Here is a 14,235-nt window from a genome sequence, read left to right on the forward strand (position 1 = left end):
ACAAATTATTGAAATTGTTTAGGTTGATGTAAGTTGTTTAGTTAAAAATGTTAATGTTTTGTAGTTAAATTGATGTATGTTGTTTAGTTAATTGATGAATTGATGAATGCTGTTTAGTTAATTAATGAATTGACGTAGCTGAATTGATGTATGTTGTTTAGTTAAAATTGTTAATGTTTTGAATTGTGAATGTTGTGTAGGTGAACTATGGTATCTTCTTCAAGTGCTCGCCGAAGACTCTTATGTGGTCCTGAGGACCCCTCCGTATTATATCTGCAGAGACAACACGTCTCTAATAACATATGGACAGGAGTGCCATCAGAAGATGTACGCTGCAGAACATACGAAGGAATCATTTGGGATGTTCCCATACATCCTCGTGTTATGGCAGTAATTGACAAGATGGGGTTTGGCGGGATGTTGAGGTGTGGTCAACCGAAAGACATTGACCACCATCTTATCACCGCATTGATTGAACGATGGAGGCCAGAGACTTACACGTTTCACTTTCCAGTCGGTGAAGCGACCATGACTTTGGAAGACGTGGAGGTCTTATGGGGCCTCAAAGTTGACGGGGAAGCTGTGACGGGTTATATCCCCAGTAAGGATGCCGGCTATTGGACGCAGGCGTGTCTGGATTTTCTTGGATTTATACCATATACTGTTGAGATGAAAGAACTGGTTTGGAAGCCGACGAGCTTATCAAAACAACTGAGGGTTGAGTTGAGTGATGACCACGACCAATACATATATGTTAAACGCGCCCGTGTTTATTGTCTGCTATTACTTGGTGGTTTGTTGAACCCGAACGCCTCCGGTAATAAAATTCCATTCTTCTACCTTCAATTTTTCATGGAGGTACAACGTTGTGCTAGCTATAGCTGGGGTGGTGCGACTCTTTCCTGCTTGTACCACAATCTTTGTGAAGCTGCACTTGCAAAGAGGACCGATGTCGGGGGAGCTCTTACTCTGTTACAGTTGTGGGCTTGGGAGAGAATCCCAATTATTAGACCGACGATGCTAAATTCCGTTCCCATAGACTACGTACCATGTGCACTCGCGTAAGTTGTTCAATTCTCTAGAATGCACGCCAACCAAGTAATTTATGTAACCTAAATTGTTGTTTGTTTGCTGTTTTGATTGAACTTGTTTTGACTAAATTTGTTTCATATTTAGTTTATTTGGAGGCCGTATGCCATGCGAACTCTGCCGGATCTTTGTGTTGCCGGTCGTCCTATATGGACGTCGATCACAACACTTATTTGCTGGAATATGGTTGAGCCACACTTGCCACAACGAGTGTTGCGACAATTTGGGATTGTCCAACCGTATATCCCGCTTGTCGACCGGTTCCACGGAACTGATTTTGCGAATTAGGATTGACGTGGCAAAGCTGGCCGGAATTGGGTTGAGTGGCACGCCAATCATATACAGGATTGGGATAATAGGCACAACATGGTGTGGACTGATTCGGAGTACTCGATGGAGCCTATTGCAACTGATGAGTACATGGATTGGTATCGCCGGATAACAATTGTGTACCTAACAAAACCTGGCGTGCATGCTCAGGAGGGCTTCTATGAAACGGCGGCCTCTCATAACTATGCGGTAAATTGAAACAACTAATCATTATTTAAATTCACATGATGAAATGTAATTAACATTGAGAATTGTAGGTGGAGACGCTTCACAAAATACGGCACTTTCTTAGGGAGCAAGACATGACAGGCCGGCCGGATTTGTTCACCATTTCGAGGATGGTTGAAGATGGCCTCCAGATATCTGGGGAAGCTGAGACGATGGACTACCGTCCTTGCCAGCGCTCTGAGCTGGACATTGACATGCCCGTGCGGCAAAAATGGAAGCGGCGTGGCAAGAAGAAAGCTGATGGAGAGTCGTCATCTGCAAGGATGGATACTCAGTTGGTTGATGATTCCGATAACGATTTTATGGCTCCACCTCCACCAAGATCTGCCGTTCGGGGTCGTCACTCTGTCAGCCACACTGGTGGCACAGGTGAAGATATCGGTCTCAGTGATGTCCACCAATCTCCACCACGGTCTTCTGTGAGAGACGAATTTTTTGGTATTGATTTAGAGAATGCCGTAGTTCAAGATACTCCTCCGTCTAGACTCCCTACCTCCAGAATCGGGAAGAGAATCTGTGGTCTGTTTATGCGGAAAAGGCGAGACGAGTGAACGTTTCACGAACTATTTTTGTTTATTTATTAAGTTGAACGTTGTAATGTTTATAGTTTTGCTTGTTAATTGAGTTGAACATTGTAACGTTTCAACAACTATTTTTGCTTGTTTATTGAATTGAACATTTCTTATGTTTAAACTTTTGTTTGTCTTTTGAGTTTCGCATTGTAATAATAATAAGCAGGCTCGGGTAGAAACGGGTGAGATTTTAAACATTCTGCGCAAAAACGCCAACAAAATTGGCGTGTTTCTGTAAAAACGCCAACACGGTTGGCGTGTTTCTGTAAAAATGCCAACACGGTTGGCGTGTTATACTTGACGTTTCCGTTCGAGATTTTAGCCAAGGAAAACACTCATTCTGTATTGATTCACCCTTCTTGTTGACGTGTTCTTAAAACGCCAACCTTGTTGTCGTTTTACGAAAAAAGCCAACAAAATTGGCGTGTTTTACGGAAAAACGCCAACCAACAAGGTTGGCATTTTATACTTGTTCGAGATTTTAGCCAAGGAAAACACCCATTATGTATTGACTCGCCCTTCTGGTTGGCGTGTTCTGTATTGACTCGCCCTTCCAGGTTGGCGTGTTTATGTTGAACACGCCAATGACCTTAACGTTTTTTAACTTAAACACGCCAAAGTCATAGGCGTCTATATCTACTAAACACGCCATCAGAGTTGGCGTTTTTTACTTATACACGCCAACCAAGTTAGTGTGTTTTAACTTAACTGTATTTGAAGAAAATACGACAACATTATAAAACGCCAACTAGGCTGGCGTCTTTACATATAGACACGCCAATGCGGGTGGCGTTTTTCCCATTTATGGAAGAGATAACAAAATGAGTATATTTTCGTTATTTTAAAGGTAAAGTAGCCTATAAACCTGATTTTCTCAAGACTATTGGGCTAAACTTGGATGGAAATTGCGTATCACCCCTGAGCAGTTGCTTCCTCGAAAGCGCGGATGAGGCAGAACAAGGAGGATTCCTAATCAAATGGATGTCCGCGAGGAAGATGAACCGAGAGATCCCCGCAAGTGCAGGAATTGCAGCGTAGATGGGCATGACCCAAGAAATTGCTCAGTCGGTCGTGTTATGTAGGAGCTCCCCGAAGAAATTGTTGACATTTGCAGTGCATATATTTTTTCTTCTCAATTTTTGATTTCATATATTCATTTTACCTTTATTCTTAGACTGTTTGTATGAAAGGAATAAGAAGATAAATTTCTTTTTTTATTTTGTTTAGGAGCAGGAGAATAAGAAGAATTAGCAGGAGACGAATATTGTTCTGATTTGACGGTTTTGATTGTAAGTGAGCTGATATGCTTTGAATAAAAAAACCATACAAGTATCAATACAAAACAATATATAATACATGAAAGCATATAGTTTAATATAACAAACTTACAAGTAATCACATAGAAGACGCCGACTCGTTCATCCCAGCAGTTGACCGTAACCCAGGCTGAGTCAGGTACGTCATTGTAATCTTGTTATACCACGCCATATACACCGGACTCATAGGAATATTCATGGACATCGGTGCGGCGTCTTCGGTTGCCTGGAACCTTTCATACCTCAGGTACCACTTTTCAATGTAGAACTGATCCGTGTTTTCCCAATTGTTACCTTTCTTACCACGCCGATCATTTTTGCCCAAATGATCGGCATTTTTGAGCATCCTGTCTACAAGTCGAGGAATATCCTGGTACCGATTAAACTATCGCCGCACTCGTCCAGCCTCATGTGCCTCGACATAGGCCCAACACACCAAGTACGTGTCGCACAAGGAGCATCCATTCGCATCACTGCAGTAGTCAGGCAGTATGCAATGCGCATAAGGCGTCCACATAAAATACAAACCAGCAATGCAAACACCAAATTAACTTCATAATAAATTCATAAATTAAGTCAACATTAAAATAATATTCACCTGGTCAGGCCTAATCAGGGATATTTGATCACGGTAATGCTCAACCGAGTATCTAGGAGCATTTCCTATGTACGTTGTTCCTTTCCACCTGTAAATAAAATTGATGTAAAAAGTAACCCAAGATGCATAAACAAATAAATATTTAAATATATACCTGGCGCCACATGGCGTATATGGCTCGTGCACGAGTGCTCCTATGAACGACGACCGCAGTGTGGGCATTCTTTCCCACGCCCATAGCTGCAGAAGCATCATAGGCCCGACCAACTCTTTCATCTTATCCATGGAAGCCTCGCACAGATAATGATAAAGGTAGGATAAAGCCGCACTTCCCCAACTAATAGTCTCCACCTCGTCCGGACCCTCGAATGCATTCAACCACATAAAGGGAACCTTACATCCTGTGGTGTCTGGTCGAATGAGACCTCCTAAAAAAATTAGGGCATGGATACGTGCCCTTTGGATGTATATGTATGTAGGTAGGTCATCACCCAACTGTATCCTCGTCTGGTTGATCAGAGCGGTCATCAGTAAATCGCCATGCTTTGTCTCTGTGGATGTATCTGGTATCCATCCCAACAAATCTCGGCACTTGCTAGGCCAATCAGGATATTCGACATGATGGTCACGCCCTCTCAAGGCCCAAATGACTTGCACATCTTCCAAGGTCACCGTCGCCTCTCCGATCGGTAGATGGAAAGTGTGCGTCTCCGGCCTCCAACGCTCAATCAAAGTCGTGATCAGCTCATTATCGACCTTCATCGACTTCCCACAATCCATCACGCCTTTGAAACCAAAGGCGTCAAGCCAATAGTTTATTGAAAGGTGTTTTTTCTGCAGATATATCACGGACGGGTCTTCGGGTCCATATAATAAGTGTCCGCTTGAACTTGAAGTCTCCATCTAATCTAATAACATATTCACAAAACAACAATTACCAACTCACATTTAGAATACACATAATATATACATTCAAATTCATCATCAAAACAACAAAACATTATAAACCAAGTGATTCACTACTAATCCATTGTATACTATATACTAGAAACTCCAATTCATCACAATTCATGCTTCATAAGGGCTAATTTACTTATAACTACTATATTAGAAGGTTAAATTACAAGATACATTTCAACCCCTACTCTCTTATCCAATAACAACCAAAATCGCAACACCAAGCATCTCAAACATATCAAAAACTATACAATAGAATTAATTTCACCAATAAAATCCATTACAACTAACAAAATAACAAAACATCGGTCAAATTTGAACAATCTCATAAACCCTAATTTACAAAATTGAGAGAAACCTACACAAAATATGCAAATAAACTACAAATAAGGGAGGGATGTTGAAAGATTGAAGGAAATTTATCGGAATATGACTGGAAATCGCCAAGAAATCACCGAAATCGGGTCTGTATCGTTCTCTCTCGCGTCTGCTACCTCTCTCGCGTTGCGTCTGCCCTTTCTGCCTCCCCGCGTCTGTTTTATGCGAATTAGAGACGCATGAGCCTCATGCATCTCTCCCTAAGACGCATGACGCTTATGAGTCGTCTAATAAAATTTTAAAAAAAGGCGACGCATGACGGAGATGTGTCTCCCCCTGTGACGCATGACGCTTATGCGTTTTAAAAAAAAATAAAAAAACAAGTGACGCATGTCCCTCATGCGTCTTTATGAAAGACGCATCACCGTTATGCGTTTCATTAACGGGAGACGCATGAGAGTCATGCGTCTCTCCCAAAGCTGGAGCAAAAAAAACTCTAATACACTTATGGAATGTTATTTATGCCTTAGAACAAGAAAAGAAATGTCCCTGACGAAGAGCTTAGAAAAGGTACTCATTTTGTTCTTTGTTAATTGAGTGATTCACATTCATAGAGGAGGGAACTATGGTGAGCCTGCACTCTAAGAAAACAATGCAGGTTCCCAAAAAGACAGAATAATGAGAAGGACCTTTCATTTATCTCATCTATTTATATACTATCATATACTACTAATAAATTAAAGAATGAAAATCTGGGTGAGTCCACCAGTTAAGCAGATAGTAGGACAAAAAGAAGAAAATAATACAAAAGGTGAAAAATATACATTGTACACATGGGTTTTCAAATCTATACTAAAATCAGTAATTACGTATGAATATGATTAAATAGGGCATAATTTGGTCTTACTAATTTTTTTTACTTACAAGAAATGAGAAATGATGTAGATTAGAGTTAATAAACTTTGATACTACCTCGGTCCCCCTTTAGCAGTCTCGTTGACTTTTCTGCACTCGTTTTATAAAAATGATTGTAATAAATTGTCACGATCGCACTTTGCTAATGATAGCAAAAGCGGGAAAGCCGTGAGTAATAAGAGGAATTAACGAAACGAGGAAAGAACTCAAGGATTGATACCACAAATTAGAAGCCAAATATTCGATTACAAGCTATCAAAATAGAATAATTCATCATATCAACTAAATCGGGGTTCGAAGGTGAGACTTTGAAATTCTCACTTAACAAAATACAGGGGAAATAGGTCCCTTTTAAACGACTTCGTGTATGAAGACACGAATCGTCGAGAAATCCACATGCTTATTTAATAGCATCGACTCCGATCAATTCTTCTCCATCTTGACGTTCAACCTGCACATTTATAAATACATGCAGGGCTGAGTACAGGAGTACTCAGTGGACAAGTGCCGAAAACAAAACATACAAATATAAGTTGTCATCCATCAATAGTATCACACGTGGGTTTTCTTAAAAAGCCCGAGCATACTAAATTCTTTTATGATCTTAAAAGTCCGACTGCAGTCTAAGTTCTTGGTGTATCCCGTTGTTGTTGAAATGAGATACACGTCTTGCCGGGCGAAAATTACAATGAAAATAAACAAAGGCAAATTACACGGAAAAACTGAAACAATTACATGGGAAAATATCTGTGGAAAGCGGTAAGCCGAGTCGAGGAGTCCTCTTTCCGCAAGACGAGATACGCCCCGGTAGTGCTCTCGGTTTGGCGTGTCGTCCCCAAAGATAAAACGGCTTCGTCTCTGAAGTAGCAGCACCGCTAGCAACAGAGCTCCGGCGAACGGGAGTAAGGCTGGGGCAGAGCTTCGACGGGAAGATATGCAGAGAGGGAGAGAGCGTGTATGCAGGAATGCTTGTGTATTCTATGTCTAGAATGCAATGGATGCATGCTTATTTATAGGCTAAGTCCACCTGCAGGGCATTGATGGAGTCAACAGCCATTATGTGTGCCATGATGGCTTGACCGTAACCTCCTGGGGTTATTGACTGGTGCACTAGCCAGTGGGAGCTGAAGAGACACGACGCACCTGGACATGCTACACGACGGGGATACACCATGGACAGTCGGGGTCCATCGGGGGCCTTTTGTCTCCCGTTATGCGTTGGGGTCCAGCGGGGACCTTTTGACTCCCGTTGTGAGTCGGGGTCCAGCGGGGACCTTTTGTCTCCCGTCATGCGTCGGGGTCCAGTGGGAACCTTTTGTCTCCCGTCATGCGTCGGGGTCCAGCGGGACCATGACGTGGACCAGACCCGTCGGGGATAGCGTGGAGTTTGGGGTGGTCTAAAAAGAACAAGCGGGGCTCGAACCACGCTCAACGACCAGCTCCAAAGAACAGCCCAAAGACCACCCAAAGACCAATTTCTAAGATCCAAGGCACAAGGCACCAGGCACCCGACACCCGGTGTCGTTATTGCATTTAATTTCACAAAATTAAATGTCTTGTAATATTTATTAATAGTCAAAAATCATTTGACCAAGCACGATTCCAACAATCCCCACATGAGTGGAAATTGCCAAATGCATATGTATGCAGACACAAACTCAACCCTCAAGAGGTATGTAAGAATAAGGATAGGTAGTTTTTTGCTTTGAACCATCCATAGTCAACACCATCGGATACACAGGCGCGATGCTTTGAACTATTCCTCCACGGCGTGCACCGAGACAATTATGTTAACACTTAAACACCTCAACCTCATCCGTTCTCACGTTTTGTGTCCATTTCAGGCCTTGGACACCACTTTGGATTCATAAGTGTTTAGTTTGAAGCGGCCCCACTTCACACTTACATAGGTGATTCCTCGTTAGGTATCTTGCCATACTTAGTCTCCTTGAGAACTTCATCTCAAGCACGATTGCAACAATCCCCCACATGAGTGGAAATTGCCAAATGCATATGTATGCAGACACAAACTCAACCCTCAAGAGGTATGTAAGCATAAGGATAGGTAGTTTTTTACTTTGAACCATCCATAGTCAACACCATCGGATACACAAGCGGACTAGTAGCGCGATGCATTGAACTATTCCTCCTCGGCGTGCACCGAGACAATGATGTTAACACTTAAACATCTCAACCTCATCCGTTCTTACGTTTTGTGTCCATTTCAGGCCTTGGACACCACTTTGGATTCATAAGTGTATAGTTTGAAGCGGCCCCACTTCACACTTACATAGGTGATTCCTCGTTAAGTATCTTGCCATACTTAGTCTCCTTGAGAACTTCATCTCAACGAGATCCTTTAAGAATCATTAAAAGTCATAGACTTAATCTCACCACTAGACAAGTTTTTCAAACACTCTATTGCTCTATAGGGAATAGATATAGATGAGTGTTTCACACGAACTCTCATAGCTTAGTTTTCCCATTGAACCAAGTTCTTGGGATCTCCAGTCATCATGGTTGGGTTACCACTATGACAATTCTTTAGTTTGTGGATTTCAAACCCATTCCGTCTAGCAATTTATTCATTTGATCACGATTTAACCCTTTGGTTAGCAGATCCGCTAGATTATCCAATGACTTCACGTAGTCAATTGTAATCACCCCGGTTGTGATCAAATGTCTCACGGTATTGTGTCGTCGACGAATGTGTCGAGACTTACCATTGTACAAGCCACTGTTTGCCCTCCCAATAGCGGCTTGGCTATCACAGTGAATTAACACTGGAGGCACGGGCTTTGACCAACATGGAATATCTTCAAGGAAGTTTTTAAGCCATTCGGCTTCTTCCACGGCTTTATCTAAAGCTATGAATTCAGATTCCATGGTGGATCGGGCTATACATGTCTGTTTCGTGGATTTCCACGAGACAGCACCACCCCCAATAGTAAAGACATATCCACTTGTTGAAAGTGAGTCTTTGTTATCGGATATCCAATTTGCATCGCAGTACCCTTCAAGTACCGGGGGTATCTTGAAAAGTGTAGCCCATGATTTTGAGTATACTTGAAATATCTCAAAACTATTACAAGAGCTTTCCAATGCTCTTTGCTTGAATTGTTCGTATAACGGCTCAACTTGTTCACGACGCAAACAATATCAGGTCGAGTGCAATTAGTAAGATACATAATGCATCCAATGACCCGTGCATAATCTTCTTGTGCAACGGGCTCACCCCTGTTCTTGCTCAAGTGAACATTGAGCTCCATAGGCGTCTTAGCCGGGATGCCATCATAGGCATTGAATCTCTTTAATACTTTCTCAACATAATGAGATTGTGTTAAGGTGATTCCTTCGAATGTTCTTAGAATTTTCATTCCAAGAATTACATCGGCTAGACCCATATCCTTCATGTCGAAGTTTTTCTTCAACATGGCTTTCGTGTCGTTAATCACTTGGGTGTTACTACCCAAGATTAACATATCATCAACGTAGAAACACACTATAACATATCCATTATCAGTGTTCTTAATGTAGACACATTTGTTACATTCGTTGATTTTAAATCCATTTGATAACATCACGTTATCAAATTTCAAGTGCCACTGCAATGACGCTTGTTTCAATCCATAGAGGGATTTAACCAGCTTGCATACCTTTTTCTCTTGTCCAGGTACTATAAAACCTTCAGGTTGTTCCATATAGATTTCATCTTCAAGGTCACCATTTAGAAACGCAGTCTTAACATCCATTTGATGAATCTCAAGATTGTGCACAACAACAATCGCGAGAAGCACTCGAATTGATGTAATCCTCGTTAAGGTGAGTATGTATCGAAGAAATCGTACCCTTCCTTTTGTTTAAAGCCTTTGACTACCAGTCGAGCTTTATACTTGTCCACTGTTCTATCGGCCTTAAACTTTCTTTTAAGGACCCATTTTCATCCTAAAGGTTTAGCACCTTCAGGTAGATCAACCAACACCCACGTGTGGTTTAGCAAAATTGACTCAATTTCGCTTTGAACAGCTTCTTTCCAATGCAACCCGTCTGGGCCAGCAAAGGCTACTTTTATCGATGTTGGTTCTTCATCCAACATGAATGCAATGTAGTCAGGACCAAATGTCTTTGGTGTTCTGACCCTGCTACCACGTCTTGGTACCGCATCGTTTGGATCAGGCCTTGTTCGCTTGCGCGATTCTGGCTCTTCATCCGCTGATTTAGAACTAGTGGCTTCATCCTCAATTCTCGTCTCAGAATTGGGTACAATATTTTCCTTGTCTTTGCGAGGAAATATGTTTTCAAGAAATACAGCATTTCTTGACTCGATTGTTGTTCCCGCGGTCACAGTCGGTATTTCAGACTTGTGGACAACAAATCAATATGCACTACTATTAAGTGCATACCCAATGAAGATGCAGTCAACCGTTTTAGGACCGATTGTAACTTCTTTGGGCGGAGAAACCATCACCTTAGCCAAACACCCCCACACTTTGAGGTATTTGTAGGATGGCTTCCTTCCCTTCCACAACTCATAAGGAGTAACGTCCTTACCTTTGAGTGGGATTTTGTTTAGGTTGTAGTTGGCTGTCAAAACAGCTTCCCCCACATGTTCTGGGGCATCCCCGAACTGATCAGTAACGCATTCATCATCTCTTTGAGAGTTCGATTCTTGCGTTCTGCAACACCATTAGATTGTGGTGAATATGGTGCAGACGTTTGGTGAATTATACCACTTGCGTTGCATAATTCCTCAAACGGGGCTACGTATTCACCTCATCTATCACTTCGAATCATTTTGATTTTACATCCAAGTTGATTCTCGACTTCGTTCTTATAATTTTTGAACGTTTCTATTGCTTCATCTTTACTTCTTAAAAGATAGACATAACAATATCTTGTGCAATCATCTATGAATGTGATAAAGTATTTTTTACCACCTCTCGTTTGCACCAATTTTAAGTCACATACGTCCATGTGAATTAATTCAAGGGGTTTCGTGTTCCGTTCAACCGAATGAAACGGTAACTTACTCATTTTTGCCTCAAGACAAGTTTCACATTTGTTTTGAGTTTCTACTTCATTTGCCTTTAGTAAATCTAAACTTACTAATCTTTTAATGGCATTTTGATTTACATGTCCCAATCTATTGTGCTATAAGTTAGAACACTCAGCCAAGTAAGAAGAAGTAGATGCATTCTTATAATTAGCCAACGACTTAGGGACATGGCGTACAACTACACTAAGCTTGAAAAGTCCGTCGGTTACAAAGCCTTTTCCGAGTGACTTCCCAAACTTGTACAAAGAAAACCTATCAGATTCAAATACAAGTTTAAACCCCTTATTCACTAGTATTGATCCTGACACTAGGTTCTTCCGGATGTCCGGGACGTGCAGCACATCCTTCAAAGTGATGGTGACGTCGGACGTCATCATGAGAATCACGTCTCCAATGCTGAGGACTTGAGACGAGGCTTGATTCCCCATATTGATCTTCCTCCCTTCAACAGCGGTGTAGGAGGCAAACTTGCTCTTATCGGCACAAACGTGGGCAGTAGCTCCAGTGTCGATATACCAGCCACCTTTGTTATCAACAAGGTTGACTTCTTCCGTGACCACAGCAACAAGGTCACTTTCATCCCAGTCCTTGAATTCTTTTTCAACTACGTGGGCAGCCGGCTTCTTCTTCGGCTTGCGGCAGTCCTTGGAAAAGTGGCCAGGTTTGCCACAGTTGTAGCAGTTGCCTTCAACCTTCCTCGCAGGCTGCTTCTTCTTGACCTTGTCCTTTGCAATTGGACGGGAGCGTTTGTTGGAGGGACCGCCCTGCTCCAACAGATTGGCCTTTGCAACAGGTGGGCCATGGCCTTAGCCAAACCATCGTGTTTGCGCACGTCTGACTCGATGCGCAACTTCACGATCAAGTCTTCAAGATTCATCTCCTTTCGCTTGTGCTTAAGGTAGCTCTTGAAGTCCTTCAGCCGGGTGGAAGTTTTTCAATGACCGTGCCCGCCGTGAAAGCTTTAGGCAGGGCCATTCCCTCGGCAGCGAGGTCGTGGATGATGAGCTGGAACTCTTGCACTTGGTCCATGATTTGTCGAGAGTCGACCATTTTGTAGTCCAAGTACTTAGCTATTACAAATTTCTTAGTACCCGCATCATCACTACGGTACTTCTTATCTAGCATTTCCCACACTTGTTTTAATGTGGGAATAGTACAATACACGTTATAGAGACTATCATCTAAAGCACTTAAAATAAAGTTTTACAAAGATAGTCTCCTTTGCGCCAAGCGTCATACTCGACGTACATCTCGACACGTGCATCATCCTCGCTTGGCGGGGTTGGCTCGTTCTCCTTGAGGAAGTTAACTGATGTGTAATTTTCGAGCTTTTATATTAATGGATTATTAACACACAAGTTTAATAAAATAGCTCTAATATTACAATCTATCTGCAAGAGTACAGAGTCGACTGTAGTACTTCGAGTGTCGAACCACAGGGAGGCGTACGATTATTTAACAAGGTTTGACAAGGTTAATAAACTAAATTTACAAACTAAGGAAGACTTTTCAAATAGGAAAAAGATGTCACTCCAAGTTGCTCAATAGGCTTGTATTGTTCTACACCTATATTAAAAGCACATATTTGGGATTAACTAATCAACCTAATCGCGTGCACTGAACATGTCTACGACGTATAGTTCACAGTCAGCTGAACACTTGTTCCATGAACCAACTTTCAACGACATTTAATTCCTGCAGATGCGCGGGAACGAACGTCGTCTACTATAATCACTTACCTAATCCACTATCATTTATCCCCTGAACAGTTCTAAATTGATAGCATACCAACAAACGATCAATCCTAAGCTATGTTAAAGAGACAATAGCAAAGGAATTAACATCACTACATCATTAGCCAAAAACATAGTGAATAAAATTAAGCACATTGTAGGACACAAACATATGATTTCAATGGTGTGAAAACATTCATACAAAGCCTATATTACAACTTGGAGCAACATAGAGAGCTTAGCCTATACACATGGTGAATTTTGCAATTAAAACCGTATGATTCAAGCTCTCGTTGAGTGGAGTTGGGATTTGGAGTCGGATCGTCGAAATGTTGGTCGGAATTTCTTCCTCCTCTCTTTCTCCCTTTTTCTCCTCCAGCCGTCAACTTTCTCCCCCAATTCCAAAAAACGTCACATCCACCCCCCTTTTCTCCATTTTTTGTTCCATCATTAATGCTCTCCCCGAAAACCGTCCCATCACTCTCTTTCTCTGCAGCACGTCTGCTACAGTAACTGCTACAGTACCGCTACAGTAACAGCCAACTTGCAGTTAGATTTGAAATACCCGGCCGGGTGGATTATTGGGCATAAAATTCACCCGGCCGGGTGGCCAATTTTGAGGACTTCCTGGAATTTTCGTATTCTGAACATTATACCCGGCCGGGTAGAATTATTAGGCATAAAATACACCCGGCCGGGTGGCCAATTTTGAGAGCTTTCTGAACCGCTTTTTCACCATCCGAGCTTCATTCCTACACCGTAAAACATACTTTTGCAAGCATCAAACTATATAAATCATGTAAAGTTAGGGGAATAAAAATGTATAATTTGATTCACATCAAATACCCCCAAACTTATTTGCTTGCTCGTCCTCGAGCAAGATCACATAAAACACAAAACTTTGAAGCTCAACTCACAAAAGTTTTTCCAAAAGAGTGAATCACATAGAGACATGAATGACAAAATCTAAACCCCCAACAATTCCATTCAAGATTTCTCACTCTCATGAACCATCACTTATCAACCTAGAACTTCAAGTCATGGTGCATTTCAAAGTAAGTCCAAACATGTGATCATACAACTCAAACCGTCATCATTGACTCGTCAAGCATTACTTACCACA

At 41.8% G+C, this 14,235-nt stretch overlaps 1 protein-coding gene across 1 annotated transcript; it reads left to right on the forward strand.

The window, feature by feature from the left end:
• The first annotated feature begins 207 nt into the window (after window positions 1-207).
• Window positions 208-1,065, forward strand: LOC121804166 (protein MAIN-LIKE 1-like). Its single transcript, XM_042203701.1, has one exon. It carries the CDS (start codon window positions 208-210, stop codon window positions 1,063-1,065), a length of 858 nt encoding a protein of 285 aa, XP_042059635.1.
• Window positions 1,066-14,235: the final 13,170 nt, after the last annotated feature.

Source organism: Salvia splendens, chromosome 5 (assembly GCF_004379255.2).
Source record: "Salvia splendens isolate huo1 chromosome 5, SspV2, whole genome shotgun sequence".
Lineage (NCBI taxonomy): Eukaryota > Viridiplantae > Streptophyta > Magnoliopsida > Lamiales > Lamiaceae > Salvia > Salvia splendens.